Below are 25256 nucleotides of genomic sequence, written 5' to 3'. Positions count from 1 at the left end.
CTATAAGGACACTCTCCATTTAAACACTTCAATGAAATGCCTCGAGTTCCCGAACAATCTCAGCCATGGAGCCCATGGCTCCACTCCAGCAATTTTGTATTAGATTACAAAGAGGAAGATGTGTCACGTCAGGATATTCTCCATTAGCATATAGCTCATCAACTCGAATGGAGCGGTCTTGGCATGTTATTTGCTCATAGTGTGGTGGCTTCCCTGTAACAAGCTCATAAACAGCACAGCCAAAAGCGAACATATCTGTTTGTTCACTCACCCCAGACGTGATTCGGCTATTGCTGAACCATTCGTAGCAAGAACGTGAATCTTTCCCATCAACACTGCAGCCTTCAAAGTCAATCAACTTTACACGCTGCTCTGCTGTCAGGATCCAGTTGTGCCACCCAACATCGGCGTGAATAATTTTCAGGCTGTGTAAATATAAATAGCCTTTGGCTGCGTCTTTCAACCACTTGACTTTTGTTTGTATCGGTATCTCTTGTGCAGGGCGGCCTTCGAGTATTTTTCGAAGCGACGTGCCTCGCTCAAGAATCAGAGAGCCATCCTCTCGTACTTCCAGCAATTTAGCGATACGAGGGTGTGTCCCGAGCCGCTCATACACTTCACACTCTACCCTGCGTGCTTCATCTTCATAAAACTCTTTTCGAACGCTTTTAGCGTCTATGCCATAAACCACTCCTGATCCTCCAGCGGCAAGATACCCTCTCGTATCCAGTGGCTTGATTTCAAAACGGGCTTCACGGGGCGTTCGTAGCGTTTCCAGAAATTTAATAAAAAGTAATTCGAGAGATGAAAAAATGGGGTGACGGGTTTTCATAGCGCAAGTTTCTGGGTTAGGCGGGACGTTTAGTAGTACATGGTGATAGCTCCTTGATTAAGGACGAAACCAGTAGTAGGCAGCGCGGAAAATAGTAAAGCCGGCGCTAATTAATAGGAGCGTCTACCTTAGCCATAGACACTCTTAGCAATCACTTTTGACTTTTCATGAACTTTGCTTAACTATTCATAGATAGTTGACTAATAAGTTCTGCCTCGTTGATTTGCAACACCGACCAGCGCGGCAACGCGCATAAATTGGCTCCACTTAGCAGTCATGGTTCCGTAGCCTATTAGTAGCACATTAGGAAGGTTTTCCGCCTTAGATAGTAGTATAGTATTGTAACTGTGTCGCATGCGAAAGTGCGATGCAATTGACCAGCATTATTCTCGATATCTACCATCTCCATTCATATGTGGCGTATAGCTATTGCCTGTTCTTGTTGCTGTTACCGTGGCTTGTTAGTTCAGCCTTACATAGGCTGCGACACTATAAGAAGCGCCACGGCATCGATGATAGAGCTGTATGGTGGTAGGGGTTCCAGACTCGGTGCTTGTCCTAGCTAGGCATTTTCTGCAGATTTACGAATCGCTAATAGTAGAACAAAGACTAAAGACTAAAGACTAATAGACCGTGCCAGAAGAACATGTCACATAATTAACCAAGCCAGCGGTCACGTACGTAAGTATATTTCAGATGACAAAGCTGGGCTTATTGCCACTGCGTATTTTTCTATCTGAGTATTAGTTATGTGTAGGATGTATGCAAGTAAAAATAATAAGAGATTTCGAACATGTTTCTATAAGTGTTTCCTCCTCTTATCTACTCGCTTAAGAAATAGTGTTCCGCTACACCGGTTGTTCCGTCACGAAGGGACGCACGTTAACTAACTTACCAGAAGAATAAAAGCTGTAGAATAGATGCGTGTTATACTTATCTATATTAGAGAATACTAGGGAAGCGTTCCGTTAGACCGTGCGTCCTGGCACGCGTGGATCGACATTATCCAGCCACTGCTGAGAAACTACTCTATAGTCAACACAACGATTATCACACAACATATAAGCGTACTTGACCTTGAGATTGAACATAGTATATTGCAAGCATGGGGTAAATGAGTAAACAAATGGAGTCATGAAAGCGTCTCAATTGTGAATTGTCATATACATATACATATTTTGGAAAAGCGACAAGATACATAATGGTAAAGTATTCAAAGGAGAAGAGAAAAGGGGTGAAGGCATCAAGCTACAGAAAAATCCAGTAAGGCCAAGAACAAAGTCTAGCATATAGCCATTTTACTTGATGTTTGCAATAGCAGCGGTCCAGGCAGGGTCGCGGGCAGGGTCGGCGGGCGTCTCGACGCAGTCGCTCAGGAACTTGTCCCAGCCGTCCTTGGTGGCAGCAGCAAGGCCAGCGCGTATTTCAGCGCTGCAGACTGTGCTGACGAACCAGGCTGCACTGCCGAAGCTCTTCTCGTCGTCGCTGTTGACGAGGGCAAGCACGGCTACCAGACCGGCGTCGCCTCCTGCAGCCTTGGCCTTTGAAACAGCATCGGCGCCAGCGACACTGGTAGCGTACTTTTCGACGTAGTTTGGCATAGCCATCACTAAAAAAAGGGTGAGTGGTTAGTATACTTGTTGTTTGAATATTGACATGGGTGGTTGTTGCTTACTCCTTGTTCCCTGACCGGGGCGACCGGGGTAGTGGTTCTTGTTGTACTTGAAATCGCCGCTCTCGAAAAGTTCGTAGGCGATGATTGCAGCCTGCTCTCCCTTTGAGGTGATGTTGTAGGTGTTGAATGCCTTGGTCAATGCAGTGGCGGCCGTTGAGGCATCTGCACACTCCTCCGGGAAGTCTGCACCTGCGCAGGATTCGGTATTGGGTGCGATGGCGATCAGCGTGGCCGCAGTCAGGGCTGCAGGTCCACCAGTAGCTGGGGCGCGATCCGGGCAGTCAGGCAGGGGTGCGGCAAGGGCGCCAAGGGCGAAAGCGCCGGCACAGAAAAGGTTCTTCTTGAAGCCCATGTTGATGGTGGTGGTTGGTGTTGAAAGTAAATTCTTGGTGGTTGTAATGGAAACCCGGGTACGAATAAATAGGCAACGGTAGAGTGAGTGGGTGGGTGAGTGAGTGGTTGAAATGGTTGTGTTATGTAGAAAAAAGAATGGAATACAATGCCTCTTAACAGAATAGGCGTGAATGGTCTGTTCTTCTGCCCCGCAGAAAATGAATGGCTAAATAAAGAACCAAGGACGGACAATGAGGCAGTGTGATGAGGAAGCAAACGCCCAAGATATAGGGCGGTGCACGCTGTGGACTGCTTCTTTCAGGCGTCCTCCTCCATGTGCCCTTCAGGAGATGTGTAAGGCGTAACCACGGATCAGCGAGCCGCCACGGCCAATCATTTGCATTGGGCGCGATGGCAGGGCACGTGACCAGGCGTTGTGGGCTGGTGATTGGACGAGTGCCGTTCAGCTGGTCGGCGTGTTTCGAAACGTGAAACAGACGGCGACAAGCCTTTGCCAATGCCATTCAACAACTGTCAAAATCGACTCTAGCACCACTGCCAGTAAAATTGCAAGGCCATTGTGCAACATAGGACATCCTGTGTAGGTTCAGCAGACGGCGCACGGCTGGCTGGCAGCGGGGCATAATTGCATCGTGCTGACGGCCCTTCATGTTGTCTCAGGCGGCCTGATCTGGCTGGACGCGGGCGCGCGTGCTACTGCGCCACCTGCAAGCCACTGACTTGACGCCCTGCGCCTTGCGCGCCTTCTCTCCTTTGGAGCGCCAAGTCTATGCGCGACGGCTGCGTGGTTAGTAATGTGTGAGGCCTCGCTCAGCTGTCTGCATCGCTGTCCGTGTCGGCGTCGGTGCCTCTGGCCAGCGGGCCGCGGCTCACCCAAGCGGAGGCGTACTCCTGGCCTGGCCAGCTCTTCCTTACCTAAGTACATACTCCTGTCGGCAGCTGCCTCTTGTGCATAGCTCGTGACATCATTACCCCGTCCCGCGGCCCTGCCCCACCAAATGCTCTCCAATCTCTTGCCCCTCATGGCCGTCCACCGCCCGCAATCGACACCTCCACACTCTGAAGCCTCCTCTTCCCACCAACTACACACCCTCAACACTCTCCCAAGATGCCCGTAGAAACCAAATTCGACCCAAAGGACATGCAGTTCAGGCGCCTGGGCCCTGCCGGCCTCAAGGTCTCTGTCCTGTCCCTTGGCGGCTGGTTGACGTACGGAGGAACCCAGAAGGGCTCCATCGTCAAGGACTGCATGGAGGAGGCCTGGAACCACGGAATCAACTTCTTCGACACAGCCGAGGTCTATGCGGCTGGAGAGTGTGAAATCGAAATGGGCAAGGCCTTCAAGGAGCTGCAATGGCCGCGTGACGAGTATGTTTTGTCAACAAAGGTAGCGCCGTCTGCAGCACCATCCCATGGTTCAGACTGACCTGTTTGATTGACAGGTCTTTTTTGGAACACGGAGGCAGGAGCCCAACACCAGGCAAGTGGACCCCAATCTCGTGTTTGCTTCTCGGCTAACCAGTATGCAGGGGTTTGTCTAAGAAGCACATTGTCGAGGGTTTGAAGAGCTCGCTGAAGCGACTTGACCACTCCTACGTCGACATTGTCTTTGCTCATCGCTTCGACCCGGAGTATGTAATGACGCGCCTTTTTGGTCAAGTGCGCCTCCTAATGTGCTTCTTCTAGTGTACCGATGAAGGAGATAGTCGAGGCTTTCACCCAGACAATCAACATGAACATGGCCTACTACTGGGGCACTTCTGAGTGGTCTGCAGAGCAGATTCAAGAGGCGTGCGACATTGCAGAGAAGTATCACCTCATTGCACCAGTCGTCGAGCAGCCGCAGTACAATGCTTTCCACCGTGAAAGGTTCGAGAAAGAGTACGCTCCACTGTACAAGAAGTACCAGTACGGTACCACCATCTGGAGCCCCCTGGCAAGTGGCATGCTTACGGGCAAGTACAACGACGGTATCCCCGAGGACAGCCGCTTCGCAACCAACTCCGAGTTCTTCAAGAAGACGATTGAGGAACTCAAGAGTGAAGAGGGACAGGCCAAGATCAAGAAGGTCAAGGAGCTCACCAAGATTGCAGAGAAGCTTGGAGGCAACACGACGCAACTGGCGCTTGCCTGGGCCGCAAGCAACCCCAACGTTAGCACCGTCATTCTTGGAGCATCGAAGCCCGAACAGATCAAAGACAACTGTGCTGCCCTGAAGCTGCTGCCCAAGTTGACTCCGGAGGTCTTGGAGGAGATTGAGAAGATCCTTGCCAACAAGCCGTAAGTAGTAACATGATAGTACCCTAAGCCTCAGAGTCATGCTCTTGAGCTTGATGAGGTGTCATGGTCACATCAGGCCAGGCCAAGACCAAGTAGATAGAAATATGCACGTAACCTTGCCACCTCGCACACACACACTCACACACACTCACACAAATAGCAAAGTTACCGTGAAGACGGACCCGAGGCAGAGAGTTGAGGGCTACATCCACAATAGGCAAGTAGCATGTCCGAAGTGCTTCGGGGGTGTCTACTTGTGGTGGCCAAGACTAGTTGCTCTTGTATGACGGCTACTTGACAAGCGAACCCATGGTCACGGCCTTTGGTGGGTAGGGTAGGTGGATGTGTTTGGGACGTGATGGTTTCTCTGGCGCCGTGCCGCGGGGATGCATGTGGCCATGGCCATGACCGTGGCAGCGCGCCACCTGGACACAGAGGGCGAGGACGGGTTAGCTCGAGCCCCTATGCAGGCAATGGACATGGAGGCCAGAGCCGTACCTGGACAGTGACGATGCACTAGACATCAGTCGAGACGGGGCGGCTGGCCCTCGACTATGCCCCCGCGGGCATGGGCTGATGGCTCGGCCAGACGCTGCTGTCGGCTTGTCGCCGTGCATTGGCCGCTTCGTCTTCCAAATCCATGGGCGGGCCTGTGCCCTCGCGCCGATCAGCTTGGGTGGGTAGCGCATTGCTGTGCGGGCGAATTGGTACTAAACTACCGTCGACATCGCACCACAAGTGTAAGAGTTGTTCTCAGCCGTCGTCGCCCTGAGATCCTCCGTCCTCTGCCGTGCTACACCAGCTTCTCCGTGCCTGCGACGCCAAGGGCACATCGCACGTCTCAATTGCCTCACCCACTACTCGCCCACGCCCACGACCGCTCCACCTCGTGGCTACAGCCCGCCGCGCCCTCCTTCGTCGGCTGTGCGCCTCAGCAGCATCCGGAAGCCAACGGCAAGCCTTGGGCACGCGTGCTCGAGTATCAGACAGCGACGCCTTGGGCGCGAGCCTGACCTTTTGCGAACCCCCGTCTGCCGTCGCAAGCAGTATCGGACGACTGTGTGTATGTTTCGGATGCGCACAGGGATTGCGTGAGGGCTGACAGACGTCGACAACTAGTGTGCCTCTACTCTCCACACCACCCACGCTCCTCCGCCAAAAGCGTCGAAGCAGCCTTCGGACCGCTCGCAGACAAGATACTCTTGGATTCGCCGCTGCCAAACTGCACCTGGTGCCGATCCATGCAGCACACATAGTATGGCCGCCACCATCAAGACCGACCCCTCGGTCGGTGACTCGAGTCATTTCAACGGGAGTGGTAAGTTTGCCTTTTTTTTTTTCTGCCTTCATCTGGTGCGGCGCGCTTTAATAAGACCCTCCTCTTTGACGTTGGTTGTGTTTTGTCTCGGCTTCGCGCCTCCTGTATCCTGGTCTTGGCACGCGGACCCTCAGCCTCGTGATTGGCCGCCTATGCTTCCATTCCCTTTCCATCTCTGCTCCACACCTTAAACGGGCGCTGCAGAGACAGATTGAGTCTCGGTCAAGCCCGCCATTCCCACGTCGGTATAAGCGTCCAGTCGAGCCTCACGGCTGTCCTATGTGCCGGCCATTGGCAACGATGCATGAACGACATGCCGCTTGACGAATTTTTACCTGCCTAAGTCGGATACAAGGCTTCGAGGACGCTACATATACATGGCCATACAACGCTTCCCTTCCCCGCATCCAAGCTCGGTACACATACGCATACAGAACGCATACAGAACGATTCTCCTTGTTTTTTATTACCTTCGTCAACTTTTAATCTATAGACGCAATGTCGCATCAGCGCTTTATGTCCTGGCCTAATGCGCACATGCTAACCATGGCGCCCACTTACCCTCCTGCCGGCGCTGCAACCGACTACCCTTCTCCTGCTGCCTCCCGAAGACCTTCTGAGTGTCTGTCGGAGATGAGCATGGGAAGCATGGGAGGTAGCAGGAGAGGTAGCTTGGCTGCTTTCGCGCCGGACGTGGAGAGTACAGGGCAATGGCAATCCATAGGCAGCGAATCAAAGAGTCCTCTAGCCCAATTTGGCTTCTTCAAGAGCTTAACCGACAAGAAGACAACCCGAGGTTCGTCCATGTCTCCCTGCTCTCACGCAAAATTGCTAATTAAACAAGATGGACAGCCGCCAAAGAGAAGGGGTCCCAAGCCCGACAGCAAACCTGCCTTGACACGGAGACAAGAGCTGAATCGCCAAGCGCAAAGGTAACCTCGGCAAAGCCATGCATACTCTAAATTCCATGCTGACTTGTTTGCAAGAACGCACCGTGAAAGAAAAGAGCTGTATATCAAGGCTCTCGAACAGGAGGTCATCCGTCTCAAAGACACATTCGCCGCTACTTCGCGTGAACGTGATGCCTACGCCGAAGAGAACAGGCGACTCCGAGAGCTGCTCATGGCGCATGGCATCGCCTTTGACCTTCAGGGTCGGCCCTCCAACGGCATGGCCCAAGTTGGAAGCTCCACGTACGGAAGTTCAACAGGTAGTGTGTCAGGCTATGGACCGGGTTCAGCCTCTACTGGCTATACCTCACCACCAACACGCGGTTCGGCATCTCACGATGGCATGAGCAGTCAGCCCTTGACTCTGCAGCATCAAGCCCAGCAGCAGCAGCACCATCACCAGCCTCAAGGGCTGGACTATGACCAGATTGGCATAGATTTCGTTTTAACGTACGACCGAACGCCCTATCTTTCTCCTCCACCCCAGCAGTAATGCGCTTACGTCTTTTCTGCCTTATTTCTTTCAAATCTCGTACGTTTCTCTTTGATCTTAACAAGACATGCTCTGACAAGATGTGTCGGACAGGCTCGAACGACCTTGTATGGACCACATGCAGTTCCTAATGGTACGCGCCCATGATGCCGACGAGAACATTAGCGGCCACGCCCTCATGGCCACGGCACCTCCTGATGCGCACATCACAAACTGCCCCGAGGAGAAGTACCCTCACCAGATGCCCGATGTCAACATGCCGGATCTGATGAAGCTCCTGGATCTGAGCAATCGTCTACCCCTTGACGGGGAGATCACGCCCATCATGGCTTGGGCAAAGATCCTCCAGCACGACAAACTGCGGGATCTGTCCAAAGAAGACTTCGAGCTCATCAAGGGAGAGCTTCTCGCCAAAGTCCGCTGCTACGGGTAAGTTACGAGTACCGGGTATCTGCTAGTCACTTGCTAATGCTTGATAGATTTGGTGCCGTCCTTGAGGAGTTTGAGCTCAGAGATGCGCTCACGACTGTCCTTGCTGGCAAATTCTCGAATGGGTCTCCGCCTATCGGATAATGTCTATTTACGAGAAACAAGAAGCAGTATCTACATGTTTTCGTATAATAAGTAATGTTGTTGAAGTAGAGATTAGCAATGCAAGCCATGTTTTCGCAAAAGAAATGATGTAGTTTGAACGGTGACGCGTCGGAGACTTTCTTGTGCATGTGGCGGGCTATTTTTGAGTCAGGGTCCAAGCCAGACCCCGCGCCGCGCCAACGTGGGGCTCGCGCTCGACACCTCGACCCTCGAGCATACCTTACTCGTGAAACACACAATTGCTGTCACTTGTTCCAGGCTTGCATAAAGCTGCGTAGTGCTATTTAATCTGTCGTTACGTTTTCTGCCTTCCACATAACCGCATTCTGTACACTAAAGCCGTCCATACTGCACCAACCCCAGCAGAGCTCCAGCCATGACCGAACTCAGCGTTTACGACAATGACCCGACCATATACCTCTTCACATCCCTGACCGCCGGGTCTTCGCACATCATCACTGCCACTTCGCGAATCGAGACAATTCTCAGAGCGAACAAGATTCCATTTAAAGGGGTAGACACAGCTACTGACGAGCTAGCCAAGAAGCTGTTCCAGCGGAGAGCAAGTGGAAAGAAGCTACCCCTGATAGTCAAAGAAGGATATGTGCTAGGTGTAGGTACAATAGACAGAGTTCAGCCAGTGCATGATGATTAACATTGACGCAGGGCATTACGGAGATTGAAGAATGGAACGAATACGACGAGATCAGAGAGGCACTGGGGGTGACCTCCGCCTTCACCCCCTTTCCCGCCAAACCAGGGCCGCCGCCCATGGCAGCCTCCGCCAGCACCGCCGCGCCCACATCGCTCAAGAGCGCAGCTGCAAAGGAAGATGACATCCCGGTCCTGAGCCCAGAGACGAATCTCGCGCTGCGAGAGCTGGGTGCTGAGGCAGCAAAGAAGGCAGCTTCATTGAAGCCCACCCCTGGCAATATCAAGACTACAAATCCGTTGTTGGCCGAGAAGACGAACACCCCGACTTCTGCTACTATGCTCAAGAGTCCGTTGAAGGAAGAACTGAAGAATGTTCTTTCGCCCCGGTCCGTTCCCCTGCCTGATACGCCAAAGGTTGCCACACCGACTACACCCAGCGTCGCGGCGGATGCAAAGGCCGCTGCTCCCACGGCGAAGACGGATGCAAATGAGGATACAAAAGAAGATACAAAAGAAGATACAAAAGAAGATACAAAAGAAGACGCAAAGGAAGATGTAAAGGAGGAATCGGAGGTAGAAGCGGAGGCAGAATCGGAGGTGGAAGTGAAGGCCGAGGCAAAAGCTGAGGCGACAACCGAAGAAAAGACTGAACCACAGACCGAGACCAAAGCTGAAACAAAGACTGAGGCAAAGGCTGCACCAAAGACTGATGCAAAGGCTACACCAAAGACTGGAGCAAAGACTGTGGCAAAGGCAGGGTCAAAGACTGAAGCAAAGACCGAGGCAAAGAAGAGTGTGAAGGCGGTAGTCAAGCCCGCTGCGAGCAAAGATGTCAAGGGCAAGGACATCAAGGCGAAAGATACAAAAGCAAAGGACGTTAAATCGAAAGATGTCAAACCAAAGGATACCAAGGCAAGCACCACAGGCTCTAAAATACCAAAAGCGTCATCAACATCGACGACAACAACACGAAAACCTACCACTGGTCTCTTTGGAATCCCAAAGGCTGCGCCAAAGTCCAAGCCCAAAGCAGCATCTGCATCTACAAGCAAAACTGCAACGTCTGCAACCTCGGCATCAACCAGCAGGGCTGCGACATCAGCATCTGCTGGCAAGGCTACGGTCAAATCCAAGGACGCAAAGCCAAAGGATACAAAGACATTGAAAGCAACTGCAGCAAAGAGTATTCCCAAAATATCCGATGTACAGAAGCCCGTCCAAACACCTCCTTCCATGCATGACGACGCCAAGAACCCCGCACTGAGTGCTGGTCCGATAAGCACTACGCAGGCAGAAGCCAGTAAAGAGGAAGAGGACAAGGAGGGCAGTGGCGAAGAAGAAGAACAAGAAGACTCTGAAGAGGAAAGCTCCGAGGAGGAAGACGATGAGGAGGTAGACAAAAATGCTGGCACATCTGTAGCCACAAAGGACGGCGCTGCTACTGCTGCTGCCGCTGCCACCAAAGAAAGCAGTTCTGAGGAAGAAGAAGACGACGACAGCGACGAGGAAGAAAGCGAGCAAGAAGAATCAGCAGAGGGCGAAGCAGCAAAGGGTAAAGCAGCAGTACCAGCAAAGAAGAAAGAAGAGGATGAAGAGGATGACGAGGACGACGACAATGAAGAAGAAGATAGCGACGCTGACCAAGAGGAAAGCAGTGAAGAAGAAGTAAAAGAAGACAGGGAGGACCCCAAGAAGACCCAGGAGCAATCCCCCGCTAAAGCATAGGAAAAAACGCCGGGGTGTCATCAGTGTAAAAGGGACTAGACTTGGGGCGCGCTCGTTGTGTGTGTGTGTGTGTGTGTGTGTGTGTGTGTGTGTGTGTACTTTTACTTTGTATATAGGCCTTTTTCTTAGGGCTTGTTAGGGGGGAGGGGTTGTTGTTGTTGGAAGGCGGGTGGTGGTGGAGTATGTTTAACAACCAACAACAAAGTCTTTTTTTTCCTCTTCTTCTTCTTTCTTCTCTTTTCTCTCTTCTTTTTTTTTCTTTTCCATATCTTTATAGTGCTTTTTTTTCTTAGCTACTACTACACTTCCAGTTTATTTAGCGCTACAGTCTCTCCGTACGTTGTTTTAATCTAGCTTTTTTTTTGGGGGTTCATGGAAACAAAACTCCCTTCTTAACCTAATCGTGACGGCTAGAATACTGGAACTTGAAAGACTGGCAAATCAAGTTTGGAAGAAAGGTTTTCGAATTGAAAACGTTCAACTGAGAATCTACATTAATCTATCTTCTTTTTCTCATCACAAATGCAACAGTATTTGTAAACGCCACGCCTCCCTCACTCAATGCTCTGTTTTTCTTTGGCTCATTGGTATAAACTTTAAACATATGTACAAAGAAGAAAAAAGGGTCCGGATGTGGAAACATCGTGTGAAACATATGCATAACTAAAATTCATTTGTCGAGACAAAACAGTAAAGTGGGTTTTCGAACATAACATGTATGTATGTTAAAAAAACAGAGTTGGCAGGTCGTTTATCTGATAAAAAAACCCATGATTCTACAAAGCTTAGTTGGTGTTGGGAATCAAGAAACGATGCAAAGAACAAGAAAAAGAAAACACAGACACAAGGAGTTAGAAAGACAAGGGCTTCTTCTTTACCCAGCTACATCCAATCCCGCACTCTTCAGTCCGGAGAGAAACTGCTCTTTGATATCCGCAGTAGCACCATCGTCAGCAGCGCTCTTTTTCTTTGTCTTCTCATCAGGCGGCGACTGCAACTGCTGCATCATCATCATCTCGACGGCCGCCATACCCGCCTCTTCGGCTTTACTCAGCGCCGCCCCGGCGGCCGGCTCATCCTTCTTCTTCCCCTTAGCTTTCGGCGCGCTCTCTTCTTCGCCCTGAACCATCTTATCCAGCTCCAACTTGCTAATGCCCAGGGCATAAATCTGCTCTTCGACTGTCCCCTTAGTGACAAGTCTCACGACTTCGACTTCCCTCGTCTGACCAACACGGTGAGCCCGGTTCTCAGCTTGGATGTCATCTTGGGGGTTGAAGCTCGAGTCAAAGATGATGACTTTGTTTGCGCAGGCAAGATTGATGCCTGCGCCGCCGCTCTTGGTGCTGATCATGAAGAGCTGGATGGATTCGTCTTGGTAGAAAATATCCATGAGGGATTGACGTTCTTGAATTGGGGTAGAACCGTCCATGCGCATGAAGTTGATGTCGTGATCGTCGAATACCCAGCCGAGGATGTCCATGACGGAGGTGAATTGGCTGAAGACTAAGGCCCGGTCGCCGTTTTCCTTGTACTTCTTCAGAAGGGCGAGGAGCGCAGTGACTTTGCCCGAGTCCATCCATTCCTGGTTTTGGAGCTCGAATTTCTTGAGCGCTCGATACTTGGTGGCGAGTTGGTGGCATTGGTAGTCTTGGTAGAGCTCGAGCTCTTCGTATATAATGTCTGGGTTGCTCTCGGCAAACATGTCTTCTTTGAGGCACGCCTTGGACATTTTCCTGATGGTGTTGTTGTCATAGCGGTGACGGAACAGTAGGGAGTGAATAGCTGCTTGGCGGAGCTTCATCATCACGTTGGCGTGATCTTTGACAGCGATGCCGGCAGCCCTGTCCTCGAGAATCTTGCGTTGCTTCGCTAACTGCTCGTTGTACAGAGTCTTTTGTGTATCTGTGAGCTCACAGTATTCGACGCGCGAAGTCTTCTTCGGCAGGTGTTTGAGCACCTGAGCCTTTTTCCTTCTCAGAATAAAGGGCGTCAACATGGTACGAGCACGCTGGATACGCTGAGCAGACAACAAAGAGCTGTGCGAATCGCTCTCCATAGTCTTGGCCTTGTGTTTGAACAATATTTGCAACATCTCCTGGACTTCTTCCTGTTGTTCACCGTAAAACACCTGCGGCATCAAGAACCCAAGAATCGACATGAGTTCTTGGAGACTGTTCTGCAGCGGTGTGCCAGTCAACAGAATTCTGCACTTGGTAGGAATCTTCATCAAGCTCTTGTATCGAATCGTATTGGCATTCTTCAGCATGTGTCCCTCGTCAAAGATGCAGATTTCAGGTCTGCACTTCTTCAAAAAGATGAGATCTTCCTTCCTGAACGTGAGATCGTACGTTGTGATAATTACGTCGCACGTTCCCTGCCGAATGTTCTGGTGAATACTCTCTTGGTGCGAGAAACGTTCAGCTTGAGATCCGTAGTATGGAGTGAAGTTGATGGAGCTTGAAAAGCGCTCAAACTCACGACACCAGTTCTCTAGAGTAGATCCAGGTACAACAATGAGTGCAGGTTTTCCGCTACCCTCTTCTTTCAAATGCGACAAGAAAGCAATGATTTGGCAGGTTTTTCCCAAACCCATGTCGTCGGCCAGAATGCCAGAGGTCTCAGTTTGCCAGAGAAGATTGAGCCAGTTAAGACCGACGACCTGATAGTCCTTGAGCTCAATGTCGTCATTCATGATCGAAGGCTGTTTGAGCAGCTTGGTACGGCCGGCTGCTTTGCGTATGATCTTGGATTCGGTATCGCTGCCGGTGCTGCTCTTTGGTGTATGGTAGCCGGAATCCCGTGCTGAGTTGGTATCACTATCATCGAGACTCGTAACATCCATTCCTTCTTCAGTAGACGCGCCGAAGATGTCGATTCCCCATCGTGCCATGCCTGCAACCATTGGTTTTCCAAGGGCTTCACATTGTTTGACTACCGAGTCAATGGTCGAGTAGGCGTTCCACATGCCTTCAGTAGATTCCACAAGCCTTGCACCTGTTGTAATACGCGGCTTGCGAGCCTTCTTCTTGCCTTTCTCGGCCGGTGCAAGGTCTACGTGAATTTTTCGAACAGCATCAAGCGAGGCGAACGGGCGTTCCTTGAATATTTTTTTGATATCTTCTTCCTTGTGACTTGACAAGTCAACCATGGCCTCCACAGTGCAGGTATTGAAGAAGTTCAATAAGGCATCGTCGCTGAAGTTGTTCTCTGGGGCTGCGCTTGCTTCTGAGTCATCATCAATCACAAGCTCTGCATCGATACCCTCATCCTCATCTGAAGAGACCATAATTGGCGCTTGCTTCTTTGCGTGTTGTTGCGGCCGTGGAGTGGGTTCTGGTGAGGACGAAAACGCCATCTTCGGCTTGCGATCTCTTCCGCTAACAAGTCTGCCTTTCCGTTTTGGTGCCTCCTTCTCGGGACTGTCAATCACTACAGGACTGTTCTGAGTCGCTCCCAATTTTGAATATTTGTTCTGTAATGATTGGACAGGCTGCTTCAAACCACGTTGTGCGGTCTTCTTTACAGTCGGCATGGACTTGGTTTGGGCCACTCCAAGCTGTGGAGACCGAAGCAACTCGTCTTCGGATTCCTCTTCTGCCAAGTACGAACATGCATCTGAAAATTCGCCCTTCTTCTTAAGTAGGGCTTCATGTAGCTGCTTCACTGATCGGTTGGGATATATAGCCTGCAACCGCTTTACGTTGCGTTGCATGGTAAAGTCGGTTATATCCTCCAAGGTCATGTTTGAGTCTTCAGTCAAATCCACAGGCAGAGCACGAGAAGGTCCTCCTTGCCGAGGGAGGGGCTTTTGTCTCTTCGGTGGCGAACTCGAGGCAGGTCCTTCAGACGGTCGTTTTCGTGACTGGTCACCATTATATTTGAATCCGGAAAGATCCCACGTTGGTTTTTGTGGTGTCTCCTCAATTCTCGACGTCATAGAGGCCATCTCGATTTTTGACAGCGGTATGTTAGACCTGTACTCGGACTCGTCTTCGTCTGGATCGCGTTCGACAGGGGGATCGTCCGATGTTAGATCGACGATTGGCTTACGAACGGCTTGTGGAGGGAAAAAACTTGTACCAGGAGGTGCCATTGGGTTGCTGTAGCCTCCATACGGCCGTTGCGACTGGGTTGGCGACATGATGGGCGACGAGTATCGCTGAATAGTGGGAGACGAGCGGGGGACTTGCAACTGCGAGGAGGCTGTGTGTTGGACTCGGTTTGCGCGTGGTGTAAGGATTTGTGTGGGCTGCGTGGGTTCGGTGGTATCAGAAGGCGCTGGGAAGAAGGGCGAGTGTTCAGCAAGAATTTGCGTAGGCTGAGTGACGTAAGGATCTTGTTGGTCGTCGTCGTCGTCGCTATGCAAAGTAGCGCGTGATCCGACAGGAGGAGGAGGTGATGAAGATACTATGGGGTCGCGACGGTACATTGTGTGACAGTGCTGCAGTACCGAGTCGGGTTGAAGGGGGCCAAAGCACTGTCGTCGACTTGGCCGCCTCGCGTATAGTTACGGAAGAAGAGGACGGGTTGGCGACTAGGGTTCAACAGGACAAAACTAAGACAAAGAACAATGCACTATAAATCGGCCGGCATGGCGCTGTAAGTACGCGTGTGCTATGCAGAAGAGCAAGAAGGGAAAAGAGGGTAATTAAAAACCAGTGGCGGCGATCGCCAAAAACATGACTACTACGCGTGAAGAAAGCACTCAACGCGTTGGGGAGAAACTGGGCGCTTGGACCTCCAGTGTGCCCATTACGTTACTGCTTTTGGCTGTGCCAGGGCCAGTCGCTTGCATACTTACATGCACCGTTGACACCACACAACACCACTTACACACATCACCAACATGACGACCAGAAGAATTGTCGGCGAAGGCAAGTCCTCTCTGGAGTACGATGGGAAGAGCGCACCAGAGCCATCAAACATTTCACCGGCGGTGCCGACGTGAGTTGTCTTGGATGCTCTGCACGTCACACTGGCTCATGCCGACAGGTCCGTTATTTGGAAATTGATGAGCTTCACTTTTGCTATGATCACTTTGCCCATTGGCACCTACTTCTTTACCGTCAACTTTGTCTTTCAGGGTAAGCACTTGGACATGCGTCCAAGGGGGTTGCTGACTCTGTCTAGGCAACGCAACATACGCCGGTGGTCTTGCAGCACTCATGGCGAATGTTGTATTGATTGCATACGTCGTTATGGCGTTCAAGGACGACCAAGAGGAAATGCGAGAAGAGGCCGAGAAGTCGAAGAAGACAATGTAGCATCTTGTTGTGTGCTTTGAGCAATAGGGAGGCGCGAAGCGGCAAACCATCCACTCGAGTTTTCTGCGCCGAGTTCCCCTTTCGGCTTTCAATATCTTTGTTTGCAATTCCATGTTTGGTTCCAATCTTGGGCAGTTGATCTCAAGAGGAGTAGCCTATCAGTTCCAAAGAAAAACAAAAGTCTTGGCGCATAGTGTAGCTGTCTCACACCGAAGCTATTTGATATGAGAGTCGATGGCCAAACAGAGCTCCTGAATATGATCGCAAACGCTCTCTAATTGCTGTGACATGTCTTGATGTAGGTTACAGTCTTCTAGAGTAAGTACACGTGCAGTTGGTACCAGACAGAGCGAGTGGCCAGTGGCAGGCCTGTGTGCTAGCGCGGGGTACGGGCTTTCGCTTTTCCTTAGCGGCGTAATCTTGGCAGCCCACCTCGAGCAATTTCGTGTGCAGCGGCCACCAAGTGTGAGTGACAGCAGAACCACGACTCGACAACATGGCTCCAGCATCCCTTCTGGACCTCGTGTCCGCGCTCCCCGATACCCAAGCATGGGGTCCCCCAGTCTCCAACGAGACGATGCTCGATGGCGTGCCCTTTGCGCCCTACTCCAAAGCCGACAAATTGGGTCGCATGGCCGACTGGACTGAGGGCAAGGACCGTGAGCGCGGAGGACGCCAGCAGTATGGCAACCGCAACTACCGGGGTACGTTGGGATTTGGGTCGCGAAAGAAGGATCACAAGAGGCTAATCAAGTTCCACAGACCAGCAAGTGTACGGTGCAAACCAACAGACCAACCCCTTCGCCATCCAGGCTGCCGAGGAGGAGGCGACCTTCTCCGTTGTTGACAACACACGAACATCGGCCCGAGGAAGAGGCTTCGGACGCGGCGGCGGCACTGTTTTCCGTGGACGGGGTGGTGCGCGTGGCGGACAAGCACAGCGGGGAGGACGGGGTACCTTCCAGCGTGTTGGCGGCCGTGGCGGACAGCAGTATGACAACCGCGGTGGCCGTGGTGGAAGAGGAGGACGCCGCTTCGGCTGGAGGGACGACAAGCCCCAACGCAACCGCGATGCCTCTGTGCAGGTCAAGCCCGAATGGAGCGTCATGGAGGAGATTGACTTCTCTCGCCTCAGCAAGCTCAACCTCGACACCCACGAGGGCGAGGACATTGACAAATACGGCTTCCTCTACTACTACGATCGCAGTTACGACAAGCAGCCCGGTGCTAAGACTTCCGAACGCAGACTCAACGTCCTCGACCGTGCCGCCTACAATGTCACTACTTCCAGCGACCCTGTTCTGCAGGAGCTTGCCGACAAAGACGAGGCTACTGTCTTTGCTACCGACAACATTCTTTCCATGCTCATGTGCGCTACCAAGTCCGTCTACTCGTGGGATTTGGTCTTCACCAAGAGGGACAACAAGGTCTTCATTGATAAGCGCGATGGATCAAGTCTGGACATGGTCACTGTCAACGAGAACGCTGCAGATGCGCCACTCGAGATTTCCGAGGGCAACAAGGATTCGATCAACAGCCCAGGCGCTCTGATGCTCGAAGCCACACACATCAACAACGTCTTCCCCCTCCAGGTCGTTACCGAATCCGAGACTAACAAGGTCAACATGCCCCACGAGCACCCCTTCTACAATGAGGAGGTCGAGACCGACCCGCCAGCGTCCAAGGCATACAGATATCGCCGATTCGACCTGTCCCTGGACAAGGATGAGGAGCCACTGCACCTGATTGTCCGAACTGAGCTTGACGCTGTTGTCAAGAACAATATCAACGGCGAGGACCAATACCTGACCATCAAGGCGCTCAACGAATTCGACAACAAGGCCCAAGGAGCCGGTGGAGCTTTGGACTGGAGGACCAAGCTTGCAAGCCAGAGAGGTGCTGTTCTTGCTACTGAAATGAAGAACAACTCTTGCAAGCTTGCTCGATGGACTGTGCAGAGTATTCTCGCCAAGGCTGACACCATGAAGCTCGGGTATGTTTAACAAATTGTTCTTGCCGAGAAATTGCTAACAGAGGTCCAGTTTCGTATCTCGAGCCAACCCTAAGAACAACAATGACCACGTCATCCTCGGTGTGCTCACCAACAAGCCCCGCGACTTTGCCGCCCAGATGGCGCTCAACCTCAATAACGGATGGGCTATCGTCCGTACCATTGTCGACATGGTCCTTCGCATGGACGATGGCAAGTACGTTCTTGTCAAGGACCCCAACAAGCCTCTTCTCCGCTTGTACTCTGTCCCTCTCAACACCTTCGACGAGGAGGATATCGAGGAGCTGCAGGCGCCGACTGAAGATAACGATGAGTAGAGATGTGTCGAGCAAGTGGGCAATGTTTCTTTTCTTTCCAGCGATATCCGTAGGGTTGGGTCTATGACTACATGCATGATAGACGATATGTCATTGAATGACAGCACTCAACGCGCGCTGTCTTTATTGTACGAGAAAGCACAAATGTTTTTTTTTCAATGTGAGACAAATTGTCACCTAATAGGTCAAGCTTCGTTGTATCGAGAACTACGATTCGATAGATGGGGGCGTGCACAGGCCATGGTTGCCAAGCTACCCCAGTTCTTACGCCTGCACCTCCTTTCACTTGCATTCTCAATGTAAACTACACATTCTGGATTGTCCATCGCGTGTGCCACATGGACTGAACAACAACAATATTATCATGGCTATGCGATTGTATCAACTACATCCGGTCGACCTTAGCTATGATTGATGAACTGTTGGTTCACATCTCTGCCCCAACTACGCGACAAAGCGACCAGCTCTACCAGTCTTTGGCCGATGCCTATCTTACATTTGAGGCTGATGTATCTCACCGGGGAAGTTCCCGACAGATTGATTTTGTGAATCAATCTGCCTCGTCTAGGCTGAATGTTGCTACAGCTCCAGATCAAGGGAGTTCACTCCGAGGCACCGCGGACGCTTCCAACTTGTCTACGAGCAAAGATTCTTACGGCAGCTTCCCGTCACATTTGTCTTTGGATGGACTCAAGAATCATGAGAATGATACTGTTCGGTCCGGTGATCATGCAGTCAAAGATGATTCGCCGCCCATGTTTGGTCGACTTGCTCAATCAGAGCATGCGTATCGTGATGGGAAATACCGAAGAAGCCTCAGGTCAAGCTCCACCAAGAGAAATCTGCTAGTGGAAAAGGTTCCAGGTACTCCGGCCGATGTTGACCTAGGCTTTGTTGAGAACACGCAACCGGCTACTGAAGTTCTTCACACTCAATTACAGGAGAGCTATCTGAAGAACTATGACGACACGCCTGCAAGTGATACGGATGAAGAACGGATTCAAGATAGTACCATCGAATCGTTAGTCACAGCAACACCTGATACAAAAGAGGAGTTTCCAGAACGTCGACGAAGTATGCGCTTGAAAGCGGCGAGTAGCGTAGCAGAGACACCTATACCTACTGCGAAACTGTCTGCAAAGCCCGATGCTTTTGCAACATCCCAGAGGGCTGTCAATCCAGATGATGCTTTGAATTCATCATCGCCAGCATCATGGCATACAACATGCGAGGAAAAAGGCCCTGAAGACAGTAGCCAAGTCGCGCCACCTATAGATTTCTCCAAATTTCAAATCGATGTCTATCCACCAGAACCCAAGATATCAACAGCACGACCGGGTACTCTGCCTTCTCAAATCACTCCACAACTAGCAGCGCTCAAGCAGCAAAATCCGAAGCGTTTCAAGCCAATCCGGATAGGAAAGAAGCCGAAACCCGATGATCGTGGGTACTGGTTAATCAGCTGTTCGCACTGGAGCGCACAGCTTCAGCAGGCATTTTGGAACAATATCTGTGAGCAAGTCACAAGTGGAAAACTCGGCTGGGGCGTGATGCTGTACCGAGAAGGTCGTACTTCTCGCTCATTGGGCCAAGTCAAGTTGTACTGCTGGGGAGAGATTGTAGAACATACATGGTTGGTCTTGTGGCTTTGTTCCAAGGGGAAAGTATCTGGTTCGGGACTGGAATGGATTGATGCTGATGGAGATGCGGTGTTCTTGATGTCCTGATTACTTGCATAAATAGTGGTGAGGGTGCCAGGGTATTAGATAGGTTGGACAGCGATTTTAGTCCAGGACCCATCACATGCATGCGCTCATGTCGCGCAGGCAATTAAAGTCGCTCTGCAGCTAAATAATTCCTCCCCACATTGTTCATTACTGCCTCCAATGATCATCATAAGCACCAGGCTAGCTGTCATTGCATTTGGACATAATTAAATGTCCATGCATGGCCATGATTGGTATTTCCACAAGTGAAACACGGACGCCAAGCAACAGACCCAAGGGTCGCTGACACCACCTACACTCTCGGACACGATTCTGTTGCGCAATCTTGGCCTCGAGCATAGCCATGGAATATTGCCCTTGAAGAAACAATCATGGCAACACGGTCGCAAGACGACTTGCACGGGACCGCAAGCTCAGACGCGGGTACCGACGAACGCACGCTTTATGACCACAGCTCCGACGACGAGGGCTACAATGGCAGGCCATCGGGTGAACTATCCCAGAACGACCACGACATACTAGACTCGGAAGATGAGCGCGAAAAGCTCCTCACACAAAACCAGGGGAGGAAAGGCTTCTTGGGCCGCAAAGGCTCAGGCGTCAAGGTTGGGAAATGGGTCAAGGAGAAGGCGAAAGCGCGCAGGAAAGGCAGCAAGGAGGAGTCCAGCGCCCTCATGTATGACATGGAGGAGGGCACTGGGGCTTCGAGCACCAGCTTCATATCAAGAAATTCAGAGAGCGACGAACGACGGTTGCTTGCGAATGAATCGCAGCGAAGGGTAAGTTGGGCGGGCACCCCTGTATGCGTCCTGAAAACTAATAGTGGTGTAGGCACAGAGAAAGAGCATGTGCCGTCGGATATGCATATACATAGCCATAATTGTTCTTTTCGTCGTCCTCCTAGCAACCGCATACAACCTCTCTACCCCGCAAGATGTCAAAGACGCTGCCGCCCTCGTATCGAATGGTACTTCGCTATTTGCGCCTACCACAATTCTCATATCCCTCGATGGCTTTCGTGCCGACTTTCTGTACCGCAACCTTACGCCCACACTCAATCAGTTTGTACAAGAGGGTATATCGCCCAAGTACATGCTGCCAAGTTTCCCCAGTGTGACCTTTCCAAACCATTACACGCTCGCGACTGGCCTGTATCCTGAAGCGCATGGGATTGTATCCAACACATTCTGGGACCCGGAGCTCAAGGAGGAGTTCTATTATACCCATCCTGCGCAAAGTCTACAGTCACACTGGTGGGGAGGGGAGCCTCTGTGGGTGACAGCAGAGAAGCAGAATGTCCGAGCAGCAGTACACATGTGGCCAGGCTCCGAAGCCAACATTCAGGATCAGAAAATTGCGTATGTTGACAAATATAACGGCTCAGAAGTTCTATCCAGGAAAGTGGATCGTATCATGGGTTTACTTGATCTACCTGGCCCCAAGGATGTCGGTGCGACTGCACTTACACCTCGACCCCAACTCATTGCTGCGTACGTTCCCGATGTAGATGGCGATGGTCACACATATGGTCCCAACAGTACGGAGATCCGGGAAACCATCACACGAGTTGATACCATGATGGGAGACATTTTCAAAGGCCTCCATGAGCGAAACCTCACAAACATTGTTAATGTGGTAGTAGTGTCTGACCACGGCATGGCAACAACCGATGCCACTCGTCTTATTCAACTCGAAGACCTTGTTGACCCTGCAGAGCTCTCACACACTGATGGCTGGCCTCTCTACGGTCTCCGGCCCAAAGACCCTTCTGCTCTCCATCGCATATACAATCAAATCAAAAACCGTACTGCCGACAATCCCAATGTCGAGGTTTATCTCCGCGATGAGAACATGCCAGAGCGATACCATTTCAGTAGAAACAAACGCATAGCTCCTCTCTGGCTAGTACCCAAGACGGGCTGGGCAATTGTTACAAAAGACCATTGGAACGTTGAAGAAGCCGTGAAGAGCCATGAAGTGTATCACCCTCGAGGTCTACACGGCTACGACCATGAGCACCCACTCATGCGCGCCATTTTCGTAGCCAGAGGCCCAGCATTCCCACATGAACCGGGTAGCCAGATGGAACCATTCCGTAAGTAGCCGTATCCATCGAGACTTGGGGACTTGCAAACAGAAAGAAAAAACCCATGCACTAACCCCACGCAACAGAAAACATCGAAGTCTACAACATAATCTGCGACTCGATCAAACTCCAGCCCGCTCCCAACAACGGCACTCTGCGCCTCCCCCTCAAACCAATCGGTCTGCACAACGACAACGATTCGACAAACACATCCGAAAACGAAACCCCTGAGGATCCCGTATCCTCCTACACCCTAACCCCTTCTTCTTCTTCTTCCTCTTCTTCTTCTCCTTCCTCCACAAACCTCGCCGCCATGTCCTCCTCCTTTCTCGACCCCCTCTCCAGCATCACCTCCTCCGCATCCGGCCTCGACACTGGTGCTACACTGGAAAACGAAGCTCCGCCTACACGACCTACGCCTCCTGCTACTTCTTCTTCTTCTCCTTCTACTGGAGGTTCAGCGGATAAAGGGAAAGGCGAGGAGGAGGGCAAGGAAGGAAACGCCGGTGAGGACAAGGACAAGGGAGAGGAGAGCTGGTGGGAGTGGTTGACGCATAAGGCGGATGGGATTGAGGAGTGGGTCGATCAGTTTATTCAGGATCATGTTAAGGGGGGGAAAGATGGTGACAAGGATGGGAAGGGGGTGTAAAGTTGGCTTTTTTTCTCTCCTTCCTTTGAATGGAAAGAAACTTTGGTTGACGAGATTTAGACATGGCGTTTCTCTTTCTTGGAGTCAGGGATGGATAATCATATAATAGGCTGGTTTTCTTTTTTTTTTCTTTGGGGTAGCTTTTTTTCTTCTCGATGTTGTTATTTCGTGTATACCCCAATTACGTACAGGTAGAAATCGGAAAATGATTGGGGACACGTTTTTCCAACAAAACACAAGACTGTCAGTGATATTGAAGAAGAAGAAGATTGATTGTAATTGTAAAGGTATCATTCATTTCGTTTATATAAATTAAGAAGGTAGGTTTGACAGAAGATCTACATGATGTCACACTTCGAGGGTAGTCCGCAAGGTCCCTCCTTGTCCTTTTCAGTCTTTTGCTGAGGTTGTGATGAAGGAGCAGGAGCAGGAGCAGGAGCAGCAGCAGGGGTGCTGGAAGCCTTGTCCGCTGGCGCAGGTGTAGTGCCATTAGTCGTAGCGGTTGTAGTTTCTACCGCCTTCTTTTCGCCCGCAGTACCATCATCTAGTCACTGGTGAGCCTTGGCAACGGCCTCGTAGAAGGCCTTGCCTTGGGCAGTGGCAACTCTCAGCTCGAGCTCGGAGGGCTGGCGGGAGCCGTCACCGCCGGCAAAGGTACCAGCGCCCCAAGCGGAGCCACCGTGAACCTCGTTCAGGTTGGCAAGGTCGGCTGAGAAAATGTTAGCTTTTTCTCGCGCCATCAAATCAGAACATGTCTGTAAAACTTACCAAATGTGGTCTTGTAGCCCAATGGCACGTAGATGAAGCCGTGGTGGGTGAGGGTGCTCATGGCAGCCAAGCAGGTGCTCTCCTGGCCACCACCCTGGGTACCGGTGGAGACGAAGAGACCAGCGTACTTGCCCCAGAAGCTTCCCTGCTGCCATTGCTTGCCAGTCTTATCCCAGAAAGCCTTGAACTGGGCGGGGAAGTTTCCGTAGCGGGTAGGGATACCGAAGAGGATACCGTCGAACTCCTCGAGGACAGAGGGGTCCTCAAGGACGGGGACATCGGCAGCCTTGGGGCCGGCGTACATCTTCTCGAGGACTTCCTGGGGAAGGGTCTCGGCAACCCTGTGTTGTTGTTAGACCATGTTGTACTCAGGGTAGAGCGTAGGAGGGCTGTGATTGAGGGGGTGCTGGGATGTGGAATGTTGTGGAATGTTGGAAGATACATACTGGAAGAGCTTGGCATCACCACCAGCCTCTTGGATACCCTTCAGCTCAGCATCGGCCTGGAATTGCAGTTAGCGGTGTTTTTCTCTTTCCTCTGTACCACCAGGGTGCTCTACGGCAGCTTGCATGCCGCAAAAGTGTCAACATACCAGCTTCTTGATGTGGCCGTACATGGAGTAGTAGACAATTGCAATCTTGGGCGCCATCTTGAATAGCTAGGGGTATCAAACAGTGTAGAGAGAAGAGCTAGAAGGGAGGAATTGCGATAGAGGTGCAGATGAAGCTCGAGGAGAGGGGCAGGCCTTGCATCTTATAGCTGTTAGCCCAGACAGCATGCGCCAGCACGCAAAACATGGCAGGATACCCGCTAACCCTCCTATCCGATCCTCATATCTCCCTACATGACATGATGCAAGCTAGATGTGCCCATGCCGGTCCAATCGTCGCGCCTGTACCCCCCGTCCATAGAGCCAAACTTTGCCGTTATCAGACCAGTCGATTCCAAAGAGCATTGCAAACACGCAGCGACGCCCCTCCAGACCTTTCCCGGACGGGTATAGCGCGTCCCCATTTTTATCCCCAGCACAGTAGCGTCATGGGCCCAGTTTTCTTCTGCCTGAATTCTCGATTACACGATTGCTTGGTAAGGATTTGAAAGTCTGTCAATATCGCGGAGGCCTCCATCCAACCACCCCCCCTCAAAAAAAAAACAATGCGCCGCTGCTACCGGATCTCCGCTAGGAAATGGTCCGAGACACTGCGGAGACATTCCGAGCATTGGTCATCAGCAATTGCCCTTATGTTATCATTGTTGTTGGTGCTGCTGCTGCTGCGGCGTTGCATACACACCGATGTATAACAGTTGTTATGCTAAGAATGGGCGCACGGCTAAGCCCCAGATAGAGCAAATGGCGACCGCTCGAGGACTAGAGGAGAGCTTACTGTTGGCTGTGTAAGCACTGAGGGGCACTCCGTACCTTGGGCTTTTCCGTCTTGAGACAAGCAGCTTGGAAGGCCGCAGTTGCGGGGGCTGATGATCGCCAAGGCGGGAGGGGAAAAGGCGTGCGGTGAAGATTCTGACAAGGCTGTCAGGCATTTCAAAATTTTCCAACGACA

At 51.4% G+C, this 25256-nt stretch overlaps 11 protein-coding genes across 11 annotated transcripts; 7 read left to right on the top strand and 4 right to left on the bottom strand.

Annotated features, from left to right (window-relative positions):
• Positions 1-28: 28 nt before the first annotated feature.
• On the bottom strand, positions 29-869 carry PSV08DRAFT_222291 (kinase-like domain-containing protein; the record flags this gene model as incomplete). The annotated part of the gene is made up of 1 exon (XM_014226009.2): positions 29-869. Exon 1 carries the CDS (start codon positions 830-832, stop codon positions 29-31), a length of 804 nt encoding a protein of 267 aa, XP_014081484.1. The 5' UTR covers positions 833-869.
• A 1090-nt stretch (positions 870-1959) lies between these two features.
• PSV08DRAFT_294010 (uncharacterized protein) lies at positions 1960-3093 on the bottom strand. Its single transcript, XM_014226008.1, has 2 exons — positions 2508-3093; positions 1960-2441 (listed from the first exon to the last, which is right to left on the bottom strand). Exons 1-2 carry the CDS (start codon positions 2857-2859, stop codon positions 2131-2133), a joined length of 663 nt encoding a protein of 220 aa, XP_014081483.1. The 5' UTR covers positions 2860-3093; the 3' UTR covers positions 1960-2130.
• A 790-nt stretch (positions 3094-3883) lies between these two features.
• On the top strand, positions 3884-5272 carry PSV08DRAFT_361822 (NADP-dependent oxidoreductase domain-containing protein). The gene is made up of 4 exons (XM_014226007.2): positions 3884-4248; positions 4304-4341; positions 4391-4492; positions 4548-5272. The coding sequence occupies exons 1-4, from the start codon at positions 3970-3972 to the stop codon at positions 5143-5145; spliced, it is 1017 nt and encodes a 338-aa protein (XP_014081482.1). The 5' UTR covers positions 3884-3969; the 3' UTR covers positions 5146-5272.
• A 648-nt stretch (positions 5273-5920) lies between these two features.
• PSV08DRAFT_293974 (uncharacterized protein) lies at positions 5921-8570 on the top strand. The gene is made up of 7 exons (XM_014226006.2): positions 5921-6204; positions 6261-6459; positions 7184-7255; positions 7304-7391; positions 7446-7859; positions 7996-8331; positions 8382-8570. Exons 2-7 carry the CDS (start codon positions 6399-6401, stop codon positions 8473-8475), a joined length of 1065 nt encoding a protein of 354 aa, XP_014081481.1. The 5' UTR covers positions 5921-6204; positions 6261-6398; the 3' UTR covers positions 8476-8570.
• Positions 8571-8813: 243 nt separating this feature from the next.
• Positions 8814-10878, top strand: PSV08DRAFT_401482 (uncharacterized protein; the record flags this gene model as incomplete). The annotated part of the gene is made up of 2 exons (XM_014226005.2): positions 8814-9109; positions 9163-10878. The coding sequence occupies exons 1-2, from the start codon at positions 8873-8875 to the stop codon at positions 10873-10875; spliced, it is 1950 nt and encodes a 649-aa protein (XP_014081480.1). The 5' UTR covers positions 8814-8872.
• A 757-nt stretch (positions 10879-11635) lies between these two features.
• PSV08DRAFT_409426 (P-loop containing nucleoside triphosphate hydrolase protein) lies at positions 11636-15304 on the bottom strand (the record flags this gene model as incomplete). The annotated part of the gene is made up of 2 exons (XM_066093824.1): positions 11636-13079; positions 13224-15304. 2 exons carry the CDS (start codon positions 15302-15304, stop codon positions 11750-11752), a joined length of 3411 nt encoding a protein of 1136 aa, XP_065949213.1. The 3' UTR covers positions 11636-11749.
• A 388-nt stretch (positions 15305-15692) lies between these two features.
• Positions 15693-16333, top strand: PSV08DRAFT_293961 (VMA21-like domain-containing protein). Its single transcript, XM_014226003.2, has 3 exons — positions 15693-15819; positions 15868-15959; positions 16006-16333. Exons 1-3 carry the CDS (start codon positions 15722-15724, stop codon positions 16137-16139), a joined length of 324 nt encoding a protein of 107 aa, XP_014081478.1. The 5' UTR covers positions 15693-15721; the 3' UTR covers positions 16140-16333.
• A 283-nt stretch (positions 16334-16616) lies between these two features.
• On the top strand, positions 16617-18643 carry PSV08DRAFT_293936 (eukaryotic translation initiation factor 3 subunit D). Its single transcript, XM_014226002.2, has 3 exons — positions 16617-16843; positions 16902-18132; positions 18182-18643. Exons 1-3 carry the CDS (start codon positions 16636-16638, stop codon positions 18465-18467), a joined length of 1725 nt encoding a protein of 574 aa, XP_014081477.1. The 5' UTR covers positions 16617-16635; the 3' UTR covers positions 18468-18643.
• A 114-nt stretch (positions 18644-18757) lies between these two features.
• PSV08DRAFT_401478 (uncharacterized protein) lies at positions 18758-20334 on the top strand. The gene has a single exon (XM_014226001.2). The coding sequence runs from the start codon at positions 18875-18877 to the stop codon at positions 20192-20194; it is 1320 nt and encodes a 439-aa protein (XP_014081476.1). The 5' UTR covers positions 18758-18874; the 3' UTR covers positions 20195-20334.
• A 109-nt stretch (positions 20335-20443) lies between these two features.
• On the top strand, positions 20444-22929 carry PSV08DRAFT_361814 (alkaline-phosphatase-like protein; the record flags this gene model as incomplete). Its single annotated transcript, XM_014226000.2, has 3 exons — positions 20444-20973; positions 21026-22289; positions 22367-22929. Exons 1-3 carry the CDS (start codon positions 20566-20568, stop codon positions 22927-22929), a joined length of 2235 nt encoding a protein of 744 aa, XP_014081475.1. The 5' UTR covers positions 20444-20565.
• Positions 22930-23178: 249 nt separating this feature from the next.
• On the bottom strand, positions 23179-24419 carry PSV08DRAFT_222270 (flavoprotein-like protein). Its single transcript, XM_014225999.2, has 4 exons — positions 24290-24419; positions 24144-24199; positions 23698-24038; positions 23179-23638 (listed from the first exon to the last, which is right to left on the bottom strand). Exons 1-4 carry the CDS (start codon positions 24344-24346, stop codon positions 23478-23480), a joined length of 615 nt encoding a protein of 204 aa, XP_014081474.1. The 5' UTR covers positions 24347-24419; the 3' UTR covers positions 23179-23477.
• Between the last annotated feature and the right edge of the window lie 837 nt (positions 24420-25256).

Source organism: Bipolaris maydis (assembly GCF_028858645.1).
Source record: "Bipolaris maydis strain C4 unplaced genomic scaffold PSV08scaffold_6, whole genome shotgun sequence".
Taxonomy (NCBI): domain Eukaryota; kingdom Fungi; phylum Ascomycota; class Dothideomycetes; order Pleosporales; family Pleosporaceae; genus Bipolaris; species Bipolaris maydis.
This window is presented reverse-complemented; position numbering and strand designations above follow the sequence as displayed.